The sequence below is a fragment of the Nyctereutes procyonoides genome, unplaced genomic scaffold, assembly GCF_905146905.1.
Source record: "Nyctereutes procyonoides isolate TBG_1078 unplaced genomic scaffold, NYPRO_anot_genome, whole genome shotgun sequence".
In the NCBI taxonomy this organism is placed as follows: domain Eukaryota; kingdom Metazoa; phylum Chordata; class Mammalia; order Carnivora; family Canidae; genus Nyctereutes; species Nyctereutes procyonoides.
This window is the reverse complement of record NW_026575086.1, coordinates 85,674-113,459: the sequence shown is the minus strand read 5'-3', so window position 1 is coordinate 113,459 and position 27,786 is coordinate 85,674. Positions and strand designations below refer to the sequence as shown.

Sequence of the window (27,786 nt, the reverse complement as noted above, 5' to 3'; positions counted from 1 at the left end):
CTCGATCCCGGGTCTCCAGGATCAGTCCCTGGCTAAAGGCAGCGCTAAACCGCTGAGCCACCCAGGCTGCCCTCTTTTTATGCTTCTTACTGCATTTTATTATAATATAGTTGTTTGGATGCCACCAACATACTAATGAAGACTGATTTCAGACTAAAGTTTTTTTTTTTTTTTTATGGGCAGAAAGTGGACAGCCTCAGCTCTCCTGGCTCCAGGCTAGCTTGTGGGGAGGCCATTTTCAATTAGTATTGATAGCCAGTATAAAATAACAAATTACTGCATCTATGTGTTAAATGTGGGAGGCAAAGCCATGGAAACAGCTAACCGAAAATGCAAGTAAGAGATTAACACTGAAAATTTACTGCAGATGTTGGGAAAAACTAGAGCTTCAGCAACTCTCCCCTTGGGTGGTCTGCTGGAATTATCCAGGGAGTTCTGAAACCCTGGCACTTTTAAAAGCTCCCAGGGAGATCCTAAATATGCAGCCAAAGAGAGCCTACTGTTAAAGGGTAAAATTTCATCCCTCATTCTGTTTTTACCTTTCTCTGCATTCCTTTCCTGGGAGACCCCACTTCCTCTATTAGGTTCTTTTGCTAATAAAATAACAATAGGAAGAAAGTCACAGGGAGTTATGGGAAAGGCACATTAAAATTTCAATGACTTGGGACACGGTTGAGCATCTGCCTTTGGCTCAGGGTGTGATCCCAGTCCAGGGAGGAGTTTCACTCACGTTGGGCTCCCTGCATGGAGCCTGCTTCTCCCTCAGCCTGTGTTTCTGCCTCTGTGTCTCTCATGAATTAATAAGCAAAATTTAAAAAATAAATTAATTAATTAAAAAAATAAAATTTCAATGACTTGAGTAGCCACATTGTGGCCTTAAAAATGCAAACACAACAAACATCAAACATTATCAAATAAAATGGGTTGCTTTAATTTTTTTATTTTTATTTATTTTTAATTTATTTTAAATATTTTATTTATTTATTCATGAGAAACACAGAGATACAAGCAGAAACACAGGCAGAGGGAGAGGCAGGCTCCATGCAGGGAGCCCGATGGGGGACTCGATCCCTGGTCTCCAGGACCACACCCTGGGCTGAAGGTGGCGCCAAACCACTGAGCCACATGGGGTACCCGCTTTAAATTTTTTTTTAAAGTTAAATTCTACTTGTGTTTCCAGAACATCTAATTAGCAACTGAAATGATTTCTTCACCAGTTATAACTGAAAATATTCTACAATGTTTTATTAAGTCAGTGTGGAATGAGAAGATTCAATGTTCTTTTTTGGGGAAAAAATGTCAGTAATTTGGCCATTATCCACATTTACCACAGGCCAAGGATTATAAAATGTTTCCTCCCAATCCTGCTTTATAAAATAATGAAAACACTTGCATGAAATCCCAAAATTTTTAAGAAAAGTAAACAACTCCTGACCTTGTAAATCAAGTATGTTTCTGGGAAATTCCATAGTGCACTTTATTAGAGACTACTGAATTAGCTTCAGTTGGACTGCAAAGGCGACTCTCTTTGATGGGCAGCATAGCTTCAAGCAGTCCTATTCAGTGCCAGTTGGCTTAGTTTACCTCAATTCGAATTGGGGATGTTTTCATTCAAATGCATCATGGCCTCCCCATCCTATTTCTCAATACCTGTTCCCAATGCAACCAGTATAGCCCCCTTCCTTACCCAGTTTCTGCTCAATACCTGCCAAAGCGGTTGACAGAGTCCAACAGAGAAGGAGCCAATCATACCACCAACAGAGAAGATGGCCCCAGACAAGGACCAGAGGGAAGTGAGTAACACTTCAGTGGGAAGGTTTTCCGATTTCTCTTCCAAGGTGTAATTGAGAAAGTCCTTTATTATCTGCAAATTAAAATGATTGGTGGGCAGACAGACTGTTACAGTTGAATGAGAGAAGGGGCAAATATTGGGGGGGATCTTTCTCTAAGAAAACAGCATTATGGATTAACAGCAAAGAATCAAGTAAATGGATGCAGATGGAAGAGATAGAGAACATACTGGAGGTTAATGGTAGCTCTGAAAAGAACAATTTTGATTTGTCCTGAAAATCCAGAAAGGTAGTAGCACAGATGTTCAGTAGACTACCCCTAGTCCTCCCCTAAGACCCTCCCACCCCCGTTGTAACTAACCCCCTGAGGGATAACAAAAGAAGTGTGCCATGATAAGGTGAGAGGAAGAATGGGTACAGTCCAGTCAAGGGTATAGAGAGCAACTGAGCTTTTTGCTTTGATTAATGATTCAGTTAGCCTTCCCCACCAATATTATTCTGTCTCTCCAGCCTTCACCAAGCTAGATACCAAGTTTTACTGAAACTCTTCATTGTTGAACCCCACTTTATTATTTTTTTTTTGGAACACCACTTTAAAGGAATAATTTCCCAATTCCAAATTCTAACTCTAGTTGCCTGGCACTCACCGTTTCAGGAGCATTGATGACTCCGGTATTATAGCCAAACTGGAAAGAGCCTATTGTAGCAATGGAGATGGCAAAGATCAGAGACACCGTGACCTGGGGTGGGGGGCAGAAGAGGGAGAAGGGAAGAAACTTTCCTTAAACCTCTTGACTAATGATGGTTTCTTCTCGATTAAGGAGATATGTAAAGAACAAAAACTTAATGAAATTTAGGTAATAAATGGAACACAAAAGAACTGGTTATCCTCAAGAACTTATCCAGAGATATACAGACAACCACGTACACTTGGGAAAAGTGCCAAGAAAATTTGGCTAGAAAGTTAAGAACAACTGGGTTAATCTGTTTGAAACTATTAAAAAAAAAAACTGCCCCAGGTAAAAGCAAGCATAGAACTGCAGGAAAAGAGAGCCCTGGGATTCCTAAAAATGGACTATTTTGGAAACAGCTAGATCCAGTGTTGTCTTATCCTGTACCCCAGGATCCTACTGAAGGCCAGAGTGGTGGTGGTATCTTCACCATTCGGCTGTTCTTATTGCTCAGGATAACGTAATCTATAAAATCTACCCACGGTATCCTGGTCACATTTGAAATTCTTCCCGTTTACTTCATTTTGTACCGCTACCCCCACCCCACAAAGGGAGAACACAAGTTCACTCCCAACCTAACAGACAGGAGTCGTGGGGGGGAGGAGGGAGTCATCTCTCACCTTGCTGGGAGTAATTTAAGTGAGTGTTAGATTTTCAGTTCAAGATAAGCTCAATTTTTATGGCTGAGGACATCTTCTGAGGCGACTGCCCAACCCTTCCTTACCTTTAACTCCCTCCTCCTTTTAGGTTAGACAGAGTGGCCAGGAGTTTTGCTTCTCCGAAGCTGACCCTGCACCCCAGGCCACCAGGTATAAGCACCAAAGCACCCTCGCCCGCACACAGCTGTGTAATCTACTTCTCATCAGTAAGGACCTCTTCTTCCTTTCAGCCTGGCCTCATCATCATTTACTATCCTTGAGGGCCTTTTCATTTTCCACCCTGTTTTTTCATCCCTTATCTTCCTTCATTTTCAAATGTTCCGGGTTGAGCAAAGGCTCCTTGTCATACCTGGCCAACCCGCTGGGACTGCACCTAGCTCTTCCCCCTTATGGAAGTAAAAGTACATATTTGCTTCTCCTTTAAAATGTCATCGAGACAAGTTCCCATAAAGTAAGCAAGGAGGTGGCCTGACACATGACCGCTTGGCAGACATTACTTAATAAACAAACCTCACTGTTTAGTCTAAATGTGGCCTTCCTGCTCTATTGCTTAAACAAGTAACAGGTGTTAGTTTTAAAAACAATGTATGTTTGTGCGCGAGATGTACTTCTCCTTAAATAAATAAAAAAATAAATTAAAAAAATGAAATAAAGAAATAAGCCGCCTGCTTACGGACGCTATATAAACTCTACATGCAAAAATAAAGCTTGTCCATTGTGGCCATCAGCTGCATGGAACCTCCTATCCCATGAACTTTTAGTCTCTTGTTTCTTTCTCATCCCCTTGCCCTCGGTTCCTGAATCCGGACCTTCTCGCGCCGCCGCGACAAGTGGCGCCCGAACAGGGACCCGAGACAGAGTGAAAGAAGAAGTGTTTACGTTACAGGTAAGGGGATCACGGCGGCTCCGTGAACGATAGGAGTAAAATAATCATGGGACAAAGGCAATCTGTAGAACATGGGTATTTTTTAAAAGTTCTACAGGCTCTTTTAAGGGAGAAGGGGTTTAAGGTTTCTCATAACTCTTTGGATAAGTTCTTTGATACAGTTAGAATAATATGCCCTGGTTTCCTGATCAGGGCTCGGTGGATCTTTCGGATTGGCAGAGAGTTGGACAGACTCTAAAAAATGAATTAAAAATAAGAGGGGAACAATGCCTCCTGATATATGGACTACATGGAATTGTATAAAGGAGGTTCTGGATCCTACAGACTCTATTGAGATCATCTCCTTGAACTCTAAAAGTGAAAAAGAGTCTCCACCCTCGATGGGGGGAGCTTAAAAAATCAAAAAATCCATACTCCCCCTTTACATAAACTGTCCCTTAGAATAGATGATGAAGAAGAGGATCCGTTTGATGGTCCCTACCTTGAAGATAGAAGGGAGGAGGTTTTTGTTTTAAATCATGCTGAACCTCCTCCCCCACCTTTATTACACTCCTCTGCTGTGCAAACTGAGAAGGCTCCTCTAAGCCTTTTTCCTGTTCAATCAGACGATTCTAACCCAATAAAAGGAGTTACTCCATTACAAAGAACTCTATTTCAAGCCTCACAGAGGGGAGAAGATGTATCTGAGTTTCAGTTATTTCCTGTTACTGTGCAGGGGGGACAGAGAGAGCATACACTGCCTTAAGCTTCAAAGTACTAAAGGACTTGAAACAAGCATGTACTCAGTATGGCCCTACAGCGCCTTTTACTCTATCTATGTTAGACAATTTGACACGAGAAGCGTTATGTCCTGGAGATTGGAGGGTCATTGCACAAGCATGCCTCTCCCCGGGGGACAATTTGTTATGGAAAACGCAATTCTCTGAAAATGCCGAAAAACAGGCCAGCTACAATAGGAGAACTAACATTCCTGTTGATTACAACATGTTAACTGGTTCTGGTCCGTATTATGACGTAGGCTTGCAATTGGACTTTCCTGAAGTAGCTTATACCCAAATTAATAGTTGTTCTCTGTCAGCATGGAAAAAGCTACCTGCCACAAATACAAGGTCACAGGAACTGTCAAAAATCAGGCAAGGTCCCGAGGAAAATTATTCTGATTTTGTGGCCAGATTGTTAACCGCAGTCAGTAGAATAGTCACCGATGCGGAAGCTGGCACTTTTAAGAGTTAAACAATTGGCCTATGAGAATGCTAATGCCGCCTGTCAAGCAGCCATAAGACCTTGGAAGAACCAGGGAACTCTTGAAGATTATGTGCGCCTTTGCGCAGATATAGGGCCCTCGTATTTGCAAGGAGTCACCTTGGCTGCTGCTTTCAAAGGCATCCCTCCTGCAAAATTGCATGCTCAGATACTAAAACAAAATAAGAACCCAAACATGAAAATAAATCAAAAATGCTTCTTATGTGGCCAATTGGGACATTTTAAAAATCAATGCCCTCAGAAAAAGACTTCTCAAACTACAAAAAAACCTCAAAACCTTTGCCCTAGATGCCACAGAGGATATCATTGGGCTAATGAATGTAGATCAAAGACTGACTCTAACGGGAATCCCCTCTCGGGAAACTGGAAGGGGGGCTTGCCGCGGCCCCAACAAACAATAGCGGCCCTCTTTCCCCGACAAACATCACTCCCGTCTCCAACACCGATGACCTCCCTCGAATTGACAGATTATACCGCGGTACCCCCGCCAGTGCAGGATTAGATTTAGCTCCTGTTCATACTCACTATTTGGAGGGAGGCCAATTACCTAGAAAAATTCCTACAGGCATATGGGGGCCCGATGTGGGATTCTGCCTAAGGAAACTTTTGGATTACTCCTTGGGCGTTCTAGTTCCACCATGAAAGGTTTAATTGTTTATCCAGGTGTTATTGACCCTGACTATACGGGTGAAATTAATATTATGGCATCCCTGAAGACTGGTACTCTCTCTCTGAACCTGGGATGCCTATTGCTCAACTAATATTGCTCCCTATAATAAAAACCTCTAATCAAGCGCTTACTAGGGAGCGAGGAGATAAAGGTTTCGGATCCACCAATATATTGGACCAAAATGATTTCACCTGATAAACCTCTTTTTAACCTGGAAATAAACGGAAAGGTTTTTCCGGGCCTTTTTTGGACACTGGGGCAGATGTTTCAGTCATATCTAATCATAATTGGCCTAAAACCTGGCCCAAAAAGACAGTTGATGTACCTATTCGAGGGGTAGGCTTTGCCTCCTCCCCTGAACAAGGTTCTGATTTACTTACATGGAGAGATTTGACGAATGATTCACAAGGAGTATTTCAGCCCTTTATATTAGATATAGAATTAAATTTATGGGGCAGAGATGTTTTGTCTCAAATGAATCTCTCCCTTTCCGATGATTGGTCTTTTAATCAATTGATACAGCATGGATATCAGCCTGGAAAAGGTTTAGGTAAAAATTTGCAAGGGGACCCAGCCTTTATAGCCCCCATTCCTAATCCGGCCCGACAAGGTTTGGGTTTTCCCCAGGGCCATTGAATCCTCCCCATGCATTGCCTCTCAAATGGAAAACTTCCACTCCTGTTTGGGTAGATCAATGGCCCTTAGTGAAAGAAAAAAGAGAGGCTGCTGAGATCTTGATACAAGAACAATTAAACCTCGGCCATTTAAAACCTTCTACTAGCCCATGGAACACCCCTATTTTTGTCATTAAAAAGAAAACAGGAAAATGGCGGCTTTTACAAGACCTAAGAGCAGTCAACCGGGTAATATTTCCCATGGGGACCCTACAGCCTGGCCTCCCTTCTCCCTCTGCCATTCCGCTAAATTTTCAGATGTTGGTTCTAGACCTAAAGGATTGCTTCTTTACCATATCTTTAGCCCCTGGTGATGGGGAGCATTTTGCATTTTCTTGCCCTCTACAAATTTGCAAGAACCCTACTATCGATACGAATGGACTGTTTTACCTCAGGGAATGGTTAACAGTCCCACCTTGTGTCAAGAATATGTAAAAAGAGCTATAATCCCTTTCAGGAAACGATTCCCTGAGGTATATTGTATTCATTATATGGATGACCTATTACTGGCAGCAGAGGCCAGTGAACACCTGGCTAAGGCCTTTCGGGTTCTTTCCCAATGTCTTAGCTCTGCTGGACTTCAAATAGCTCCTGAGAAGGTACAGAGAGAAGTTCCCTTTGAGTATTTAGGATATCTTATTAGTAAACAGAGTATTAGGCCACAGAAAATCGCAGTTAGAACCTCGCAATTAAAAACTTTAAATGACTTCCAAAAATTATTAGGTGATATAAATTGGCTCTGCCCTTCGCTGTCTCTCACCACTTCTCAGTTACAGCCCCTTTTTTCTATTTTAAAAGGGGACTCCTCCCCTTCATCTTTGAGACAGCTTACTCCAGAAGCAGAGGATGCCTTGGCTTTAGTAGCAAATAAAATTTCCTCTGCGAGCTCCAACAAAGAGATTTGACAAAGAATGTTAACTTAATAATCTTAAAACCTGATGCTCTCCCTATGGCAGTGTTGTGGCAAACCCATGGGCCTTTGGAATGGCTCCATTTAGCTATGCATGTTTTGCATGTCATCAACCCAACGATTTTCCCTTATATCTTTATTAATTGCTAGGGGACGGAAGAGATGCATCCAATTATTTGGACATGAGCCTCATAGTATTGTATGTCCTCTTTTAACCGCCTCAGTGGTAGAGGATGCATATCAAACCTCCCTGGAATGGCAAACATCTATGGCAAATTTTCCTGGTCAATTTCTTTTTCATCTTCCCAATGACAAACTCCTTCAGGGACTCTCCATCATTCCTACTATATTTGTCTCTCCAATTTCAAGTCAACCGATTAGAGACGCTCCCATCATATTTCCGGACGCCAGCAAAGACGGGCACATTGCCATTGTCTATCTGCATAAACAACATAAAAATGTCATTCAGTTGTCCTATAAGACAAAATCTGTCCAGAGGGCTGAACTTTATGCTGTCATAAAAACTCTTGAAATCTATCAAGAACCCTTTAATCTCTATTCAGATAGTCAATATGTCACCAGGATATTACCCATTCTTGCTGATTCTTTCATAAATCTAATGATGAGGAACTTTCGTGCCTTTTTCATAAAATACAGCAGCTGCTCTTAAAAAGAGTTTCACCTATATTTGTTTCTCATATTAGAGCACATTCTGGTTTACCTGGGCCTTTATCCTCGGGAAATGACTTGGCTGACAGATATACTCATTTATATTCTGTCATTGCTAATAAGGATTCTGTCGGTATGGCAATGAAAAGTCACTCTCTTTTCCACCAAAACGCTCGATCCCTACGAAAGCAATTCCATATAACTAGAGAACAAGCTAGGCAAATTGTTAAAAATTGCTCCCTATGTCCCCAATATGTTAACACCCCTTCCTTTGCCATTAATCCGCGAGGCCTTTTGCCCAATGATCTCTGGCAAATGGATATAACACATTATTCATCTTTTAATAAATTACAATTTGTGCATGTTTCTATTGATACTTATTCTGGCATGATCGTAGCTTCCGCTCATTCTGGTGAAAGTTTTACTGAATTTCAAAATCACCTTTTTCACGCTTTTGGTTACATGGGAATGCCTAAACGATTAAAAACTGATAATGGGAGTGCTTATATATCCCAAGCTTTTAAAACCTTTTGTAAGACATTTCACATCCAGCATACCACAGGCATCCCTTACAACTCTACAGGTCAAGCTATTATTGAAAGAGCTCATCTTACACTTAAAAATACCTTACAAAAACTAAAAAAGGGGGAGATTATGGCAGGAAAAATGAAATATTCCCCCCACATGCACCTAGACTTAGCAATATTCATTTTAAATTTTTTGATTGTGCATGAGGATGGATATACACCATCAGAAAAACATTGGGGAAAAATACTGATCCACCCCTTATGGCAAAGTGGAAGGATCCTATGACAGGACAGTGGAAAGGCCCTGACCCCTTGCTTAGACAGGGTCGGATATGCTTGTATCTTCCCACAGGATGAGGAAGCGCCACGCTGGGTTCCAGCCAAATTTGTTAGAGATATCAAAACTGAGAAGGAAGATGAGTCGGCTGAACTTATGCCCTCCTCGGAGGAAGAGGACTCTTAAAACAGATTTGCCATCATGGGGACAAATAAAGAAGTTAACCTCACAAGCCACAAGTTTGATAAGAAGATTGATTTCAACACAAAGTTATTCCTGGTGCAACAACCTCCATATTGGATGATCCCTGTTGACGTGAGAGGACCTTGGTACACGAACTTTGGCATGCAGTTAGCTCAAGAATTGGTGAAGAAGCTATGAAGAACTCGAAGATTTCTTGGACTTTTTAATTGCAGGGATAGTGGCTACTATTGCTCTTATTGCTTCTGCTACTGTATCTGTTGTATCTTTGCATGAAAATGCTCAGACCGCTGAACATGTAAATGAACTTGCTAGAAATGTAACTATTGCTCTTGATGCTCAAAAGAGAATCGATGAAAAAATTGAAGCGCAGATTGAAGCTTTAAAAGAAGCCGTTTTATATCTTGGTGATCAATTTGTTGTATTAAAAACTATAACCCAATTGACTTGCCATGACGCTTATAAACATATTTGTGTTACCCCACTGCCTTTTAATGGATCATGGGAAAATGTACGTATGCATTTACAAGGGGTTTGGAATCATGCTAATATTAGTCTGGATCTCTTAAAATTACAACAAGAAATAGACGCCATTAGTCAAAGTATGTTGCATTATGAAGACCCCGGCGATTTAGCCGGTGAGATCTTAAATCAGTTAAATGGCTTTAATCCCTTCAATTCGCTGAAACATTCTTTTTGGATATTTTTGGCATTAATAATCGGATTAATCCTGATGTATGTAATGTTTGCCTGCTCTTGCAAAAATTCAATAATCAATTAAACTCCTCTAAGGCACAACTTCACTTTTTGCATTTGAAAAATATAGGGGGAGATGTTGGGAGCCGTCCCGCGGTGCGAGGCAGGGTTCCAAGTTGAGCAAAGGCTCCTTGTCATACCTGGCCAACCCGCTGAGACTGCACCTAGCTCTTCCCCTTATGGAAGTAAAAGTCCAGGTTGAGCAAAGGCTCCTTTAAAATCATTATCGAGACAAGTTCCCATAAAGTAAGCAAGGACTGGCCTGACAGCTCTTCCCCTTATGGCAGACATTACTTAATAAAACAAACCTCACTTCTAAATGTGGCATTCCTGCTCTATTGCTTAAACAAGTAACATGTTAGTTTTAAAAACAAGGTATGTTTGTGCCTGACACATGACTTCCTTGGCAGACATAAGCCGCCTGCTTAATAAAGGCTATATAAACTCTACATGCAAAAATAAATTGTCATTGTGGCTCTCATTGCATAAACAAATAACAGGTGTTAGTTTTTTTATATATAAATTAATTTTTATTGGTGTTCAATTTACCAACATACAGAATAACACCCAGTGCTCATCCCGTCAAGTGTCCCCCTCTGAGTGCCCGTCACCCATTCACCCCCACCCCCGCCCTCCTCCCCCTTCCACCACCCCTAGTTCATTTCCCAGAGTTAGAAGTCTTTATGTTCTGTCTCCTTTTCTGATATTTCCCACACATTTCTTCTCCTTCCCCCTTCCCTTCCCTATTCCCTTTCACTATTATTCATATTCCCCAAATGAATGAGAACATACACTGTTTGTCCTTCTCCGATTGACTTACTTCACTCAGCATAATACCCTCCAGTTCCATCCACGTTGAAGCAAATGGTGGGTATTTGTCGTTTCTAATGGCTGAGTAATATTCCATTGTATACATAAACCACATCTTCTTTATCCATTCATCTTTCGATGGACACCGAGGCTCCTTCCACAGTTTGGCTATTGTGGACATGGCTGCTAGAAACATCGGGGTGCAGGTGTCCCGGCGTTTCATTGCATCTGAATCTTTGGGGTAAATCCCTAACAGTGCAATTGCTGGGTCGTAGGGCAGGTCTATTTTTAATTCTTTGAGGAACCTCCACACAGTTTTCCAGAGTGGCTGCACCAGTTCACATTCCCACCAACAGTGTAAGAGGGTTCCCTTTTCTCCGCATCCTCTCCAACATTTGTTGTTTCCTGCCTTGTTAATTTTCCCCATTCTCACTGGTGTGAGGTGGTATCTCATTGTGGTTTTGATTTGTATTTCCCTGATGGCAAGTGATGCAGAGCATTTTCTCATGTGCATGTTGGCCATGTCTATGTCTTCCTCTGTGAGATTTCTCTTCATGTCTTTTGCCCATTTCATGATTGGATTGTTTGTTTCTTTGCTGTTGAGTTTAATAAGTTCTTTATAGATTTTGGAAACTAGCCCTTTATCTGATATGTTATTTGCAAATATCTTCTCCCATTCTGTAGGTTGTCTTTGAGTTTTGTTGACTGTATTACTTTGCTGTGCAAAAGCTTCTTATCTTGATGAAGTCCCCAATAGTTCATTTTTGCTTTTGTTTCTTTTGCTTTCGTGGATGTATCTTGCAAGAAGTTACTGTGGCCAAGTTCAAAAAGGGTGTTGCCTGTTCTCTCTCTAGGATTTTGATGGAATCTTGTCTCACATTTAGATCTTTCATCCATTTTGAGTTTATCTTTGTGTATGGTGCAAGAGAGTGGTCTAGTTTCATTCTTCTGCATGTGGATGTCCAATTTTCCCAGCACCATTTATTGAAGAGACTGTCTTTCTTCCAGTGGATAGTCTTTCCTCCTTTATCGAATATTAGTTGACCATAAAGTTCAGGGTCCACTTCTGGGTTCTCTATTCTGTTCCATTGATCTATGTGTCTGTTTTTGTGCCAGTACCACACTGTCTTGATGACCACAGCTTTGTAGTACAACCTGGTTCAACAATCAATGTGATCAATTCATCATCATCAGCAAGAGAAAAACCAAGAACCATATGATCCTCTCATTAGATGCAGAGAAAGCATTTGACAAAATACAGCATCCATTCCTGATCAAAACTCTTCAGAGTGTAGGGATAGAGGGAAATTTCCTCGACATCTTAAAAGCCATCTACGAAAAGCCCACAGCAAATATCATCATTCTCAATGGGAAGCACTGGGAGCCTTTCCCCTAAGATCAGGAACAAGACAGGGATGTCCACTCTCACCACTGCTATTCAACATAGTATTGGAAGTCCTAGCCTCAGCAATCAGACAACAAAAAGACATTAAAGGCATTCAAATTGGCAAAGAAGAAGTCAAACTCTCCCTCTTCGCCGATGACATGATACTCTGTTAGAAAACCCAAAGTACTCCACCTCAAGATTGCTAGAACTCATACAGCAATTTGGTAGCTGGCAGGATACAAAATCAATGCCCAGAAATCAATGGCATTCCTATACACTGTGGCCAATGAGCTGAATGAAAGAGAAATAAGGAGTCAATCCCATTTACAATTGCACCCAAAAGCATAAGATGCCTAGGAATGAACCTAACCAAAGAGGTAAAGGATCTATACCCATCTAACAATAATTCTTTTCTGATATCATTGAGATTAAGATTGAAACTGGAAAAATGCTTCATGCTATTTTTGGCAGAATTAATTGTTCAAATCAGGCAATGTTACCCCCGCTGCAATGTGCAATGTCTATATATTGTGTTTGATGGATATATCTCTTAATCCATTACAACAAATTTGTTTTGTGATTTTTGTGCAATCTTTCAAGACTGCAAATAGCTTTCATGCAAATTAAAGAGAAAACCATATCTAGGCATGTACAATGCCAGATTTCAGGTTGTACTACACAGCTGTGGTCAGCAAGCAGTGTGGTACTGGCACAATCCTGGAGACACATAGATCAATGGAACAGAATAGAGAACCCAGAAGTGGACCCTGAACTTTATGGTCAACTAATATTCTGATAAAGGAGGAAAGACTATCATGACTGGAAGAAAGACAGTCTCTTCAATAAATTAAAGCTGGGAAAATTGGACATCCACATGCACTCAGAATGAAACTAGAACAGTTTGCAGACATACACAAAGATAAACTCAAAATGGATGAGCAATCTAAAGCTGAGACAAGATTGATACAAAATCAAAAGTTTCATGCAATACAGTTAGATAATAAAAAATGATGTAGAACAACATCAATCATATTCAAAAAATGGATTATTATCATCAACCTATATATATATATATATATATATATATATATATACACACATATATACATACATACATAAGGCATATAACACATACACACACATACACACACATGGGATGTAGTTTTTTTGAGCTCTATACCCAATATGGCTACTCAAACTCAAAGGAAGAAGATCAAGAGCAGCATGCTCTAATGACTAAGCTAGACAGGTGCACCTCAGTGACTATATTTTTTCTGCTGCATCATCTCACACTCCTTAATGCAAAGTATACGGAGGATGAATGCAAGTGCTTCCCCGTTTTAGAGCAAAAACACAAAACAAACACAGGCTTATTTATCAGTTTGTTTGTTTTAGTTTAAAAAAAATGAATAAGCAAAACCCATATGAACACTAATTATAGATATAGTAGAAAATGAGGTAAATAATCTTCAAGCTCACATCTGTGATGTATACCCCTGTGTGTGTGTACATGAGATATGTACATACATATACATAAGTATATAATAACAAGGCAGGAAACAACAAATTATACAAACTTTTAAACATGATATTCTTACTAGAATATATTCAGATAAATGAAAAAATGGTTATTTAAAATAATGCAGGCCCACTGAAAAACATCTACCTGGTAAGAAGACACAAAAAGAAAATTATCTATTATACCATTATATGTACCATTTAATGGTTACCCTATTATGGTTATTTAAGCAAATTTTTCAGATTTCATTATAAATAAATGCAACAAATATCTTGCATATGTGTCAAATAATTTCATGAGCTTTCAATTTTTCTAAATTTCTAAACTTTGAGAACTAATCTTCCCAAGCTTTCCCATTTTTAATGGACCTCTTTTTGTGTGATGTATACAATTTACAATACATAGAAAATGTTGAAAATACATTGACATTAATGAAAATAACAGAATATCTAACATTTGCTTCAACATGGATGGACAGAAGGAGTGTTATGGGAGAGTGAAGTAGTTCAATCGGAGAAGGACAAAAAAGGGAAATATAAATCTGGATATATGGGAAGGGAATATAAGGGAAGGGAATGAAGGAAAGAAGAAATGGGGGATAATATCAAAGGGAGACAGAACATAAAGACTCCTAACTCTGGGAAATGAACTAGGGGTGGTGGAAGGGGAGGAGGGGGGGTGGGGGTGAATGGGTGATGGGCACTGAGTTGACACTTGAGGGATGAGCACTGGGTTTTAGGTCTGTATGTTGGTAAATTGAACACAATAAAATTTAATTTATGCTATAAAAAATCACAAATGTCACTACCATCTGTCCCCATACATCTCTCTTACAATAAGTTTAAGGGTGGTTTTTGATTCTGACAGTTCAGGGCAATGAAATAGAAGTTAATTAAGAGTTGGGTCTTTGCAGTTATTTGGATTTGTTAGTTTCAGTCCTGACTTTACTACTTGCTAATCATGTGAATTTAGACACAGTCATAATCTCTAAATCAGTTTTCTCATCTGTAAAATAGGTATTATAATAGTAGTACCTTATGGGATCACTGGAAGAATTAAATATGATAATACAGGCAGAGTTCTTAGCTCAATGCCTGGGCACACTGTAATTATAAAGTAATTTTACATATGTATAACTTAAACTATCATACATTTAGCCAGAAGATAAAAGACTTTACCATCTTGATGTGTAATGTAGTCATCAAGCTGTAGTCTTGAATATTTAGTCTTTTTGGAGGAATTTGAATATTTCGTGGATGACATTTTTGCCTTCATATTATTTTATATGATGGAAAGTAGAATGAGAACAGTTTAATAGGTCAGAGGATGAACTATATAAGAATTTCCAGAGGACTCATGTGACTGGAGGAGGAAAAGTAGAGGTGGGCTCCCTGGTGGCCTTTTCAGTCTCTGGGTGGGGGGTTTTCTGGAAAGGGCGGAGAAGAACATGCTATACTGGGTGACATTCAGGATAAGATGGGTTACAAGCCCGTCAATGAGAAACCATGTTTTGCAACCTCTGTATACCGTACAGTTTAAAAAGCTGTTCACGTCAGTCATCTCATGAGGTCTCTGCACCAGCCCTCGTGGGTACTCAGGGCGAGTCTCGAGGTCCCCTCTTCGCTAAGATTCCATAGACCAGGGGCCTTGCTCAAGTTTATACAGAGTTTGGTCTGCAGTGTTCTCCGTTGCATGCTCCTTTATCTCTTTACACGCCCAGGCGTTTGCTGAACTCCAGGATGCTGTCAGGGTAACCGGTTAACCCCGACCCAACGCTAGTTTGCTTGTTGTGGGGGGATCTTTGCTGGTCCTGCCTGGGCACACACATGAGGAGGAGAGCCTCATGCCGGGCACAATCTCCCTTTGCCAATAACCTTTCACCACCTGGTATATCTTGGTGGAGGAAAGGAGATTCAGGATCTTTGGAGAAGGCAAACTTCCCTCATCACTTATTGTCAGTGGCGCTTTGAAAGAAGCCCCCTTGCCAGTGCTGCCTGGTTTACCTGGTGTTGCTGCTAAGATTGGGGTTTGATTTGGGAGAAGATTGAGTCTACCTGGTCTACCTTCTGTTGCTAGCTTGGAGATTGGGAAATAGTGGCTCTGAATTGCCTTTCTGTGGGTTGTGGTATAGTGAGCCACTGGCCATTATGTCATTCCTCCTGTCCTGGGGCCCCTCACCAGCCCTTTTTTCTTTACACCTTTCAGAGTGCTTTGGTTTTCCTTGGATTCTGGGTTATTTTTGGAGTTGGTTATACTTAGATGGGAGGAACGGAGGAAATAAGCCTATACTATCTTTTCCAGACAGAAATCCGTGGTGGTATTTTTTTTTTAATTTTAGTTTTAGTGTGGTTAACATACATTGTTATAATAGTTTCAGGTGTACAATATAATGATTCAACAGTTATGTATATTACTCAGTGCTCATCATGACAAGTGTCCTCTTAATCCCCCTATTTCACTCATCTCCTGACCACCTCTCCTCTGGTAACCCTTGATTTGTTCTCTATAGTTAAGAGAGATTTTTGGTTTGTCTCTTTTTCCCCCTTGCTTCTTTGTGACTTATATTCTACATATGAATGAAATCATATGGTGTTTGTCTTTCTCTAACGAATTTTCCTTAGCATTGTACTCTCTACATCCATTCATATTGTTGCAAATGGCAAGATTTCATTCTTTTGGATAGCTGAATAAAATCCATTATTGTGTGTGTGTGTGTGTGTGTGTGTGTGTGTGTGTACACCACATCTTCTTTATACATTCATCTATCGATGGATGCTTGGCCTACTTCCATAATTTGACTATTGTAAATAATGCTACAATAAACATAGGGATGCATATATCCTTTCAAATTAGTATTTGCATATTTTTTGGATAAACACCCAGTAGTGCAATTACTGGATCATATGGTAGTTGTATTTTTAACTTTTTGAGGAACCTCTATACTGTCTCCCTGCACCAGTTTGCATTCCTTCCAACAGTGCACAAGAGTTCCTTTTTTTCCATGTCCTTGCCAACACTTGTTTTCTGTGTTTTTTATTTTAGCCATTCTGACAGGTGTGAGTTAGAGCTCCTTGTGGGTTTGATTTGCATTTCCCTGATGATGAGTGATGTTGAACATCTTTTCATGTGTCCCTTGGCCAGTGGAGAAATGTCTATGTCTTCTGCCCATTTTTAATTGAATTACTTGCTTTTTTTTGATGTTGAGTTATATATATATATAGTATATGTATGTATATATATATTTGTATATGTATATATATGTATATATATAGCCATATAGAATCATATGTATATATATATATATGATTCTAACCCTTTATTGAATATGTCATTTGCAAATATCTTCTCCCATTCAGTAGGTTGTCTTTTCTTGATGGTATTTTTTATTAGAACTGTGACAAAGGGAGAATTGACATCTTTCTGATATTGAGTCTTCTTTTTCCAATATATGCAAATCTTTATTTGTTCAGTAGATAATGTTAACAATACCTACTTCATTGGGTCATGTTGAAGAATGTAGTTAATGGCAATTAAAGTATTTAGAACAGTACCGTGTCTGTAAAGCACTTGACAGTGTTAGCTCATGTCTATTCCATGTGTTTGGTAGCATATTAAAGTTTTTTAAGTTTTTAAAATAAAGCTCCAGCACATTTGTTGTTAGGTTTATTCCTAATTATTTTATCCTTTTTTTTTAAACAACCAGAATCTTCCCATCTGTTTTATCTTCTTTGGTTCTTTGGCTCTTTCTTATATGAAAATGTTTTATCTAAACATTGCTTCCCAAAGGAGTTTTAGTGTCTTTTTCTTTTAAGGATAGAACCCATAGCTAAACTTAGAGCTTTAAAAACATGGAATTAATGAGTTCTTCATGTGGTTCAGCATTGTTTTGGGTATGATTCTTACTCTAATTACTGTAATTTATTTAATCTAAGATTTTTCCTAGGTATGCCATACATCGTTTAGTGTTGCTCTTACTACTGAGACTCTGCCCTATGTGCTGTTAATCAAGCCATGGTTTTTTCATGTTTTGTTTTTGTGTGTGTGTGTGTGTGTGTGTGTGTGCATGGGTTTTTTTTTTTTTTTTTCATGTTACTGTTGATCTCGGGGACTCCCCTCTAGGGCCATGCATGTATCTCTGCATCTCTGCTATGAAGTGTTTACTACCTGTATTAGAAAAATAGCTCTTGGCTAAGTGGGATATCAAAGAAAAGTAAGGAAACATGGATTGAGTCCATGTGCTTCATCCAAAAAGGTGATGAAATACTGACAGTTTAACAAGAAAAAGAATCCAGTGCAAGTACAGGGTTCTCCTAGGGTATATAGTAATAAGAGGGATAAAAACGAAATTTGGGCTTCAGAGTACACAGTGAACCTGGTGGTGCTGCAGTGTCATATGCAAGCCCTATTCATAGAAGACATTTGGGTGTTCTTTTCCCAGAAGAGCTCTATGGTGACTTTGAAGACCTGGAAACAGGGGACGTACACAAGGGAAAATCAGACCCAGATACTCAGGTATGATTTTGCCATGGCTGGCAGCCAGTCACTGGCCACTATGTTCTGAGAGAGGCCCATATTAAGAAATGCAGATCTTACTTATCTGTGTAGATTATAGAGTGGATAGATTCCTTCCTAAAAATATGGAGATTGGGAACAAATCCAAGTTGTTGGTTTGTTATTCGTGAACTTTTGGGTGACACCTACTTACTTCTTGTTGTCATTATGATTCTTCAGTCATTGAAAGTTTAGCTCCTGAGTCACCATCTTTCTTTCTAACATTCCTTTTGCCATCATTCTCCTCTTCTTAAATTTAAGTACCATTTAAAAGAATTAAATACCTATTCTCCCTAATATTTCTTTAAAACCGTGTCTGGGGAGTATCTGAGTGGGGACACTTGCTGTTATTTTTATTCATATTTGGCAATCCCAGCAAGATTAAGAAGCCACACAGTTTATTGTAGTGTAGATGTTTAAATGTCTCTTATGGTAGTACATGTTATTTAGAACCAAAGGCTGTGTTTTGGTTTGGTTTGTTTTTGGTTTTGTTTTCATGATGATCATAACCAAGATTTTTGCAGCTCAGATAGAACTTTAAAAATACACTTTAATGTTTAAAGAAAAGATTTCCACAGACTTTTACAAAATTTTCTCTTCTCTAAATTTAAGATTGAAGATGTAGAAGAAGTTAATAAGGAAGAAATTGACCCCAGTACAGAGGAAAGTGCCAGGAAAAAGCATTTGGATAAGAAGAGAAAATTGAAGGAGATGTTTGATGCAGAATCTGATGAAGGAGAAAGCACATGTTTTGATGATCTTAAAGGAGAAATGCATAAACAAGCACAGGTAAGAAAACTTGGTTCCTATCGAGTTTTATTTCAAGCCTTTATTTCAAGGCTATAATTGTGTTGTGAATACATAATTTTGTTTAGGTCTCTGCTTCCTGACCTGCTTCTGTGCCTCTGGTTTGGACTCTTAGGTCAAGATGCAGATGAGTCTGTTTATTCATGCAGTCGTCTGATTATGATCACTGGCGAAGATATCGGTGTCTATTTTGTACCAAGCATTGAGGAAGCAAAAATGACTGAGACAGGCAGCAAGTGTTGAGGATTACATGCTGTTAGTGACTTGAGACAGTGTGTTTCATTAGTGTAGGCATTGCCGAAGCATTCTCATGACTGCTCCCTGGAACCATAATTAATTTGAATGGCTGGGTGATTCTTGCACCTACCACTGCTTGTGCACACACCTGTGCTCTCCAGGGAAGCTTTTCTAAAAACCTATCCTGGTCAGAGTTCAGAGGATATTTCAAGTGCCAGGTTAGATGAGGAGATAAAGGGAACATGTGGAATACTGGAAAGAAGATGGTCTGGCCCCCCTGCCGGGGATGCAGAACAGACTGAGTTGATGATGTGCCTCTGAAGGAGACACAAAGATGTGTATGCCGTTGATGGCGAGTGTTTGAGTTGTGCTTTGACAAAGGGGTCCCAAGGATTCCTGTAAGCTAGAACATACCTCAATACACTTATATAGGTTAAGGATATGATTTGTGAAAATGTGGTCACAGGCTTTGCCCAACTTAGGCCTTCATCTATTCAAAGAAAGTATCTCTTGTTTAGTCATTAACATAGTGGCTCAAACTCTATACTGGCCTTTGACAGAAGTGACGAAGACATGTAAAGCTAGTTCTGAAGCCTTTGCTTCAGTCCATTTATAACTTAAAATCACCTAGAATCTTGTGTCCTGGTGTAAAGGGTTTTGAATTTTTTATTCTGAGTGAAATGGTGAACCATGGGAGTTTTTCTTTTTTAAAGATTTATTTATTTATTTATTTATCATTTATTTGTTTGTTTGTTTATTTGTTTATTTATTTACGATAGACAGAGAGAGAGAGAGAGAGAGAGAGAGAGAGAGAGGCAGAGACACAGGAGGAGGGAGAAGCAGGCTCCATGCCAGGAGCCTGACGTGGGACTCGATCCCGGGACTCCAGGATCGCGCCCTGGGCCAAAGGCAGGCGCTAAACCGCTGAGCCACCCAGGGATCCCCCATGGGGGGTTTTGAGCAGAGGAAAGACAGGTATGACCTGCATACCTTTGAAAGGATTGCTGTGGCAAGAGTTCAGTAAGATTAAGGTGATTCATCCTGGGGGGTAAGGAGGTATGTGGAAGTGAAAGAGAAAGAGTCAAATTCTGGATATACTTTTGAAAGGTATATCAAAGGTAGTTTGACTGTGGGGCATGTGAGAGGAAACAAGGATGACTTGCTGGAAGGATTGAGTTGTCAGTAAGGTAGGAAAGACTCTAGTTAGCGTAGGTTTGTCTAGGAAGCTGAAGTGTAGAGCTGTCAGGTTGGAGGTCTCTCTCAGACAAGTGGAGCATCAAGTAGTCAAGGAGGAGCCCTTGAGAGAGGTTGGGGCCAGGGACTTAGATGGACAGTTCTCAGCATCTTGATGCTACTTAAAGCCATGGAATAGATGGAATGCCCTGGGAAGTGAGCGTGGAGTCAGGAGAGGACTGATAGTGGGTACTCCATTGTCAGAGGCTGGGTGGAGAGGATAAAGCAGCAGTGGAGATTGAGCAGTGTTCAAGAGAGAGAAAGCTAAGAGAACACAGAGTATGCTGGAAGCCACTGGAGAAAGAGGGATACAGTATTTAAATCCTGCTGATGTGTTAACTACAATGAAGATAAAATTGACAACTGGGTTAGAATGTGGAAGCCCTATGTGATTTTGGCAAGCATTTTTATGGAATGTGGGTTAAAGTCCACGTTGGGGGAATTTAAGAGAATGGGAGCAGAGGAACTGGAGACTATGAGCACAGAAAACTTATGAGCCATTTTACTTCAGAGAGAAGCAGAGAAATTGGGCAATAGTTGGAGGAAGTAGAGCCAAAAGAAGATGTTAAGATGAGAAATAATAGGCAAGACCTGTTGGAATAAAGTTCAGTAGGAGTGGATATTATCTAGTACATAAATGAAGTTTGGCATAAAATAATCTGTAGCAACTGCTTAGTAGACCTTTCTATAATAATGGAAATGTCCATCTGTGCTGGCTTATAGGATAGCCACTAGCCATGTGTTGATACTAATCACTTGAAATGTGACTGCTGTGACTGGGGAACTGAATTTAAAATTTCTACTTAATTTTAATTATTTTCATTAATATAATAAGTAATAAATATTATAACAATAACAAGATATAATAAAAGTCTGGATGTGGGTGTAAACCCTGGTACGGGTGGCTGTGGAAATTCTCTTAGACTGCTTAGCTTTGGGGGCGCCATGGTGGCTCAGCTAGTTAAGTGTCTGCCTTCAGCTCAGGTTGTGATCTCCGGGGCTTGAGGGTCTTGTGATCAAGCCCCAGGTCAGGCTCCCAGCTCAGTGGGGAGTCTGCTTCTCCCTCTTCCTCTCTCCCTGCGACTATATGCAGTCACAGGCACTAGGATAAACCAGTCTATTTTTTTAAAGTTTTTATTCATTCATTCATGAGAGACAGAGGGAGAGGCAGAGACAAAGGCAAGAAGTACGCTTCCCTCAGGGAGCCTGATGTGCGACTTAATCCCAGGATCCCACCCTAAGGCAAAGGCACACGCCCAACCACTGAACCCCCAGGTGCCCAAGGCATCTACTTTAGAAAGGAAAACTGCTTCTATTCATAGATGATAGGATCTTATCTATACAAAATCCTAGGAATGCTCTGAAAAACGTTCGGAATAAATGAGTTTAGTGGGGTTGCAAAATATACTAGATTAATATATAACAAACAAATTTTATTTCTATATTTTTTAACAATGAACAATCCAACATGAAATTGAGAAAACAGTTACAATGGCACTAAAAACAATAAAATGCTAGGAAGAAATTCCACCATAAAAGAAATGCAAAGCATATACTCTCTGATAATGACAAAACGTTCCTGAAAGAAATCAAAGATCTAAATAAATGGAAATTCATCCCACATTAATGAAACAGAAGACTTAATATTGTTAAGATATCAATACTATCCAAAGTGATCTAAAGATTCAACACAATCCCTATTAAAATCCCAACTTGCTTCTTTGGGGAAATAGGAAAGCTGCTCCTACAACATAGAAAACCCAAGGGATCTGAAGACAAGACTTAATATTGTTAAGATATCGATACTATCCAAAGTAATCTAAATATTCAACACAATCCCTATTAAAATCCCAACTTGCTTCTTTGGGGAAATCCTACAATCAAAGAACAAAGCTGGAGGACTCGCATTTTCCAATTTCAAAACATACTACAAAGCAGTAGTAATCCATCAGGTACGAGCATAAAGAAAGATAGAAGTCAGTGAAATATAATTAGGAGTCCATCAATAAACCCTCGTCCCTACGGTCAAGTGATTTTCACTCAGAGCGTCAAGACAAGGGAATGGGGAGAATAGACTTTTCAACAAATGGTGCTAGGACATGGGATAAAAGAATGAAGTTGACCTTACTTCACACCAAATACTAAAATCAACTTGAAATGGATCCATGACCTAAATGTAAGAACTAAACTAAATGAAAACATAGGAGTGAAGCTTCAGGATCTCGGACTCAGCAATGGTTTCCTAGATTTGATACCAAACATAAAAAGCAGAAATATAAGTTAAACCTCATCAAAATTTAAAACTTTGTTGGGGACCTGGTTGGCTCAGTCATTTAAGTGTCTGCCTTTGGCCCAGGTCATGATCTCAGGGTTCTGGGATCCGGCCTTGCATGGGGCTCCCTGCTCAGCAGACAGCCTACTCCTCCTTCCCCCTCTGCACTTTCCCTCCCACCCCGCACAAACTCATGCTCTCTTTCACGCACTCACTTTAATTGAAAATAAAAATCTTTTAAAAACATTTTATTTTATGTGCTGCCGAAGCGAGCACTTTAAAAAAAAACTTTTAAATTTTTCACTTCAAAGGGCACAGAAAAGACAACCTACAGAATTTGTAAATCATATATCTGACAAATTGAATATATAAAAACTCTTACAACTCAATGACAGAAAACACATTTTAAAAAAAAAAAAATGAGCAACCCAATTGAACAGACATTTCTTCAAATGGTCAGGAAGCACATGAAAAGATGCCCAATATCGTTTAGCTATCAGAAAAAAGCAAATCAAAACTCTAGTGAGGTACTACTTCATACCAACAGAATGGCCATAATAATACTAATGAAAAGAACAGGGGATAACAAGTGTTGGTGAGGATGCAGAGAAAATCAGAAGCCACATACACTGCTGGTGGAAATGTAGCCACTTCTGAAAAGAAAAATGGGGGAAAAAGAAGAAAAAATTTGTTTTCAGTAATCATATTAACAGTAACATGTGTAAAAAAAGAAACAGTAACATGCGTAATGTTATTCTGACACCATTTTTGTGCATAAGTGGGATAAAGCAAATTACACACTTTTCTAATTTCATCATCTTCAGAGTCAAATGGAATTAATTCCCCAGTGGAAAAACAGACAAATGTAAGCTGAAAGAGTTTAAATAAAGAACCTTACAAATTCTGAGTCTGAATTGGAAATAATTCTATGAATTCTCCTAGCTCTGGTCACTGAAAGGCCTAGAAACAATGACCAATTCATAGCAGTGTGTATTCCTATGTCTAGATTATGACACCAGAATATCACTTTGCACTAAAAGAAATCAGGACTTCTTATGGCTGCTTCCACGTTGGGCATCAGAAATGTAGATGATGATCCTGGAACACCTCATCATAACAGATGGCAAAGAAGCAATCAAACACTCCTAGGAGAATGTCAAAAGAATTCAGAAACCAAATTAAAGAGACTCCCACTGGCCAGAAATGGGATACATATGAGTATCCATAAAGGATAACAAGTTCAGTGGAAGGAAATAATTATATTAAATTCCATGAGTTCAAAATGATACTTAAAAAGAAAGAAAAAAGAGTCACCTTTGGAGAATCATTCTGAAAACTGATAAAAAGAATCAAGTATTTATCCTGCTCTTACGGAACTCTCCCTCTGCCCATGTCTCTGTCTCTCTGTCTCATGAATAAATAAATAAATAAAATCTTAAAAAAAAAGTAGTCGGTGACACTTGCCTTTAAATACTTTTCAAGAGGGCAGCCTGGGTGGCTCAGAGGTTTAGCACCTCCTTCGGCCCAGGGCGTGATCCTGAAGACCCTGGATCAAATCCTACGTCAGGCTCCCTGTATGGAGCCTGCTTCTCCCTCTGCCTGTGTCTCTGCCCACTTCTCTCTCTTTCTGTCTCTCATGAATATAGATAGATAGATAGATAGATAGATAGATAGATAGATAGATAGATAGATAGATAGATAATAAAATCAATCAATTTTAAAAAAAACTTTTTTTTTTTTTTGGAATTCTCATTCCAAGTAGACAAGTGAAATAACTTCATCTTTGATATATATGGTATAACCATAGACGTAAAGACTTAAATGTCCTAACATTAAGCAGTGGATGAAGAGGTACTATTAGCTCATTGACCTCTCATAAGTAAACAAACAGATACTCACTAACACAACTGATTTTCAAAGTTTATTAGTGTTCCTGAGGCAATGCAGACAGTATTTAGAAAGTTGGTCTTACCATTTGTTAATCCAGACTTATTGTGGCTATTTGAAAATTTAATTATTTGACCAATGATAATATTCTGACAAAGACTAAATGTCCTGGATAATAACAGGGCAGAAAGTACTGATGAGGCTCCCAGTCTCAGACCTGCTAGATCATCTAGTATATACATGTAGTGGATGTTGGGGGCCCTGCTTAAATATAAAGTAAAAATTTATATACAACTCTGTTTCAGAATCTCTTTCCTTGGGGAAACTGACCTAAGACAGCACATGTCATTCAATGCCAAGACTTCAAAAGGACACTTATAGAAATCTTCAGATAGGTCATCTCAATCACATTTTGGTCAGGAATCATTATTTTTCTCACTCTCAAAGAACAGCTTTGAGACTCGCATTACCATGGATGGATGCAAAAGCAAATCTGTTCATTTACTCATTCTATCATCACTCACTAAATATTTATTTGAATGACATCTGCTCTATACCAAGAAGGTTTGTAGGCACTGAAGGATGGCAAACTCTTAAAAAAAAAAAAATTCTTACTTTCATGAAGATTCACAATTGATTTCGGGAAACCAAAGACCAAAAAAAACTAAAAAATAGACCCCTGTGTAATAAAAACAATAAACAAACCAAGAACAGAAGGGAACTTCCTCCTCAATCTGATAAAGAGCACCCATAAAAAACCTGCAGCTAGCATTATCCTAAGTGGTTAAAACTGAGAACTTTCCCCCTAAGATCAGGAGTAAGACAAGGCTGTCTCTTCTCACTACTTCTATTCAACACCATATTAGACATTCTAGCTAAGACAATTAGGCAAGAAATAGAAATAAAGCTATCTATTTTTTTTTTAGTTTTTATTCATTCATTCATTCATGAGAGACAGAGGGAGAGGCACCTCCTTCCCCTCCCGGGGACCACCACCCTCTTCTCCCCCTGCACAGCCACAGAGGGGCTGCTCTATCCTCTCCTTCCCTCCCCTCCTGCCTTCTGTCCTCCCTCCTAAAGCTAAACCACTTGCTATTTTTTTCCTTTTTATTTTTTAAAGATTTTATTTATTTATGAGAGACACAGAGAGAGAGGCAGGCTCCCTGCAGGGAGCCTGACGTGGGACTCAATCCCAGGACCCCGGGATCACACCCTGGGCCAAAGACAGACAGATGCTCAACCGGTAAGCCACCCAGAGGCCCCCTCACTTGGTATTTTTAAGAATGTTCATTTGATGTGTTATCATTTTGCTTTCAGACCTTGCAGTAGCTACACGCTCGCACACACACACACACACACACACACACACACACACACACGATAACATTTGAAAATCCTGAATATGGCCTATAAGGCCCACCACCCCTGCATGCACACACACACACACAGCAACAACACATACACTTATACACACTTCCCTTGGGTAACTTTAACAGGTACCTTATGTCTCAGCTTAAATGCCAGGTCATTACTTCTTTGGAGAAGAATCTAAGTCCCTTTACTTCTCTTACCTGATGTTTATATCTGTTAGTATGATTATTTGTCTGCTTCACCCATACCTGTGGGAAGGAACTGGGCCTGTCTCAATTACATCTGTATTCCAAATACAGCCCATGTGTGCTGGTTCGTGATGAGGAATGAGTGAATGAATGAATGAATGAATGAAGTTTGCATTCCTTGAGTAGCATGTGATTGCAGGGTTGCCCAATGACCTAGAGCTCTTTCTAGCACTTCACAGGCCCTGACACATAAGAACACAGCTGCAAGGGTGGCGCAGCAGTGCCTGCCCTTGACCTAGGAGCTCTTTCTAGGACTTCACAGCTGCCTGCTTCCATGACACATAAGAAAAACAGCTGCTGCTGCTATACTGCCTGGGCCCAGTCCAGTGGGTCCAGTCCCAGCTCTGCATCCCTGGGGTCAAGGGCATAAACTCTTCTTCTCTGCTGCTTCTCTGAATGGGCAGAGTGCCAGTGGTGTCTACCTCGTGGTATATCTGCAAGTCACTTAAAAATTAAAAGTGCCCTGGCCCCAGCCCAGCAGGTTGTATTGGCCACTACTTTTTGTCCGGTGGTCAATGAAACCAGTTAAGTGAAGGAGTGAGCTTGGCCTTAGGGGTCAGTTCTGGGTCCTGATGCTGGTTTCCTTCATATTTCATCTTTGCAAACTCTGGCGAGTCTTTCAACTTCTACTAGCCAGAAAATGAGGAGAAGCAGTCTGACCATTCTGAAAAGTTTGGCATTTTCTGAGGCTCCAGTCAAAAACCATTAAGGTGTCGTATGCTCGCCCTAGCTCAGAAGCCATCAAAAATGCCAACCTGTACATCAGGGGTCTCCCGCGGACCATGACCCAGAAGGACGTGGAGGATATGTTCTCTCGGTTCGGGCGAATCATCAACTCCCGGGTCCTTGTGGATCAGACCACAGGTTTGTCCAGAGGGGTTTCGTTTATCCAGTTTGACAAACGGTCGGAGGCAGAAGAGGCAATTACCAGTTTCAATGGTCATAAACCCCCAGGTTCCTCTGAGCCCATTACAGTGAAGTTTGCAGCCAACCGCAACCAGAACAAAAACATGGCACTGCTCTCCCAGCTGTACCACTCGCCTGCCAGATGGTTCGGAGGCCCCGTTCACCACCAGGCGCAGAGATTCAGGTTCTCCCCTATGGGTGTAGATCACATGAGTGGGCTTTCTGGTGTCAATGTCCCGGGCAACGCGTCTTCGGGCTGGTGCATCTTCATCTACAACCTCGGGCAGGACGCCGATGAGGGGATCCTCTGGCAGATGTTTGGCCCCTTTGGGGCAGTCACCAATGTGAAAGTGATTCGCGACTTCAACACCTACAAGTGCAAAGGCTTTGGCTTTGTGACCATGACAAACTATGTAGAAGCCGCCATGGCCATAGCAAGTCTGAACGGCTACCGCCTGGGGGCAAAATCTTACAGGTTTCCTTCAAAACCAACAAGTCCCACAAATAACTCGCTCATGTGTTGGGAGCGGTCCTGCGGTGCGAGG

The 27,786-nt window shown here is 40.2% G+C and overlaps 2 protein-coding genes across 2 annotated transcripts in view; one reads left to right on the top strand and one right to left on the bottom strand.

Moving 5' to 3' along the window:
- Nucleotides 1–8,818, bottom strand: part of LOC129514694 (solute carrier family 2, facilitated glucose transporter member 3-like) — a 28,269-nt gene extending 19,451 nt beyond the window's left edge. Inside the window, 6 exon segments of the mRNA XM_055333426.1 lie at nt 1,706–1,723; nt 1,725–1,864; nt 2,438–2,571; nt 6,131–6,210; nt 7,958–8,022; nt 8,810–8,818. Of these exon segments, the coding sequence (XP_055189401.1) occupies nt 1,706–1,723; nt 1,725–1,864; nt 2,438–2,571; nt 6,131–6,210; nt 7,958–8,022; nt 8,810–8,818 (446 nt within the window).
- Nucleotides 8,819–9,774: 956 nt separating this feature from the next.
- LOC129514693 (ELAV-like protein 1) lies at nt 9,775–27,749 on the top strand. The gene is given in 6 exon segments (XM_055333425.1): nt 9,775–9,895; nt 18,168–18,241; nt 18,893–19,069; nt 23,654–23,694; nt 27,024–27,700; nt 27,703–27,749. Coding segments are annotated over 6 exon segments (1,137 nt in total).
- The last annotated feature ends 37 nt before the right edge of the window (nt 27,750–27,786 follow it).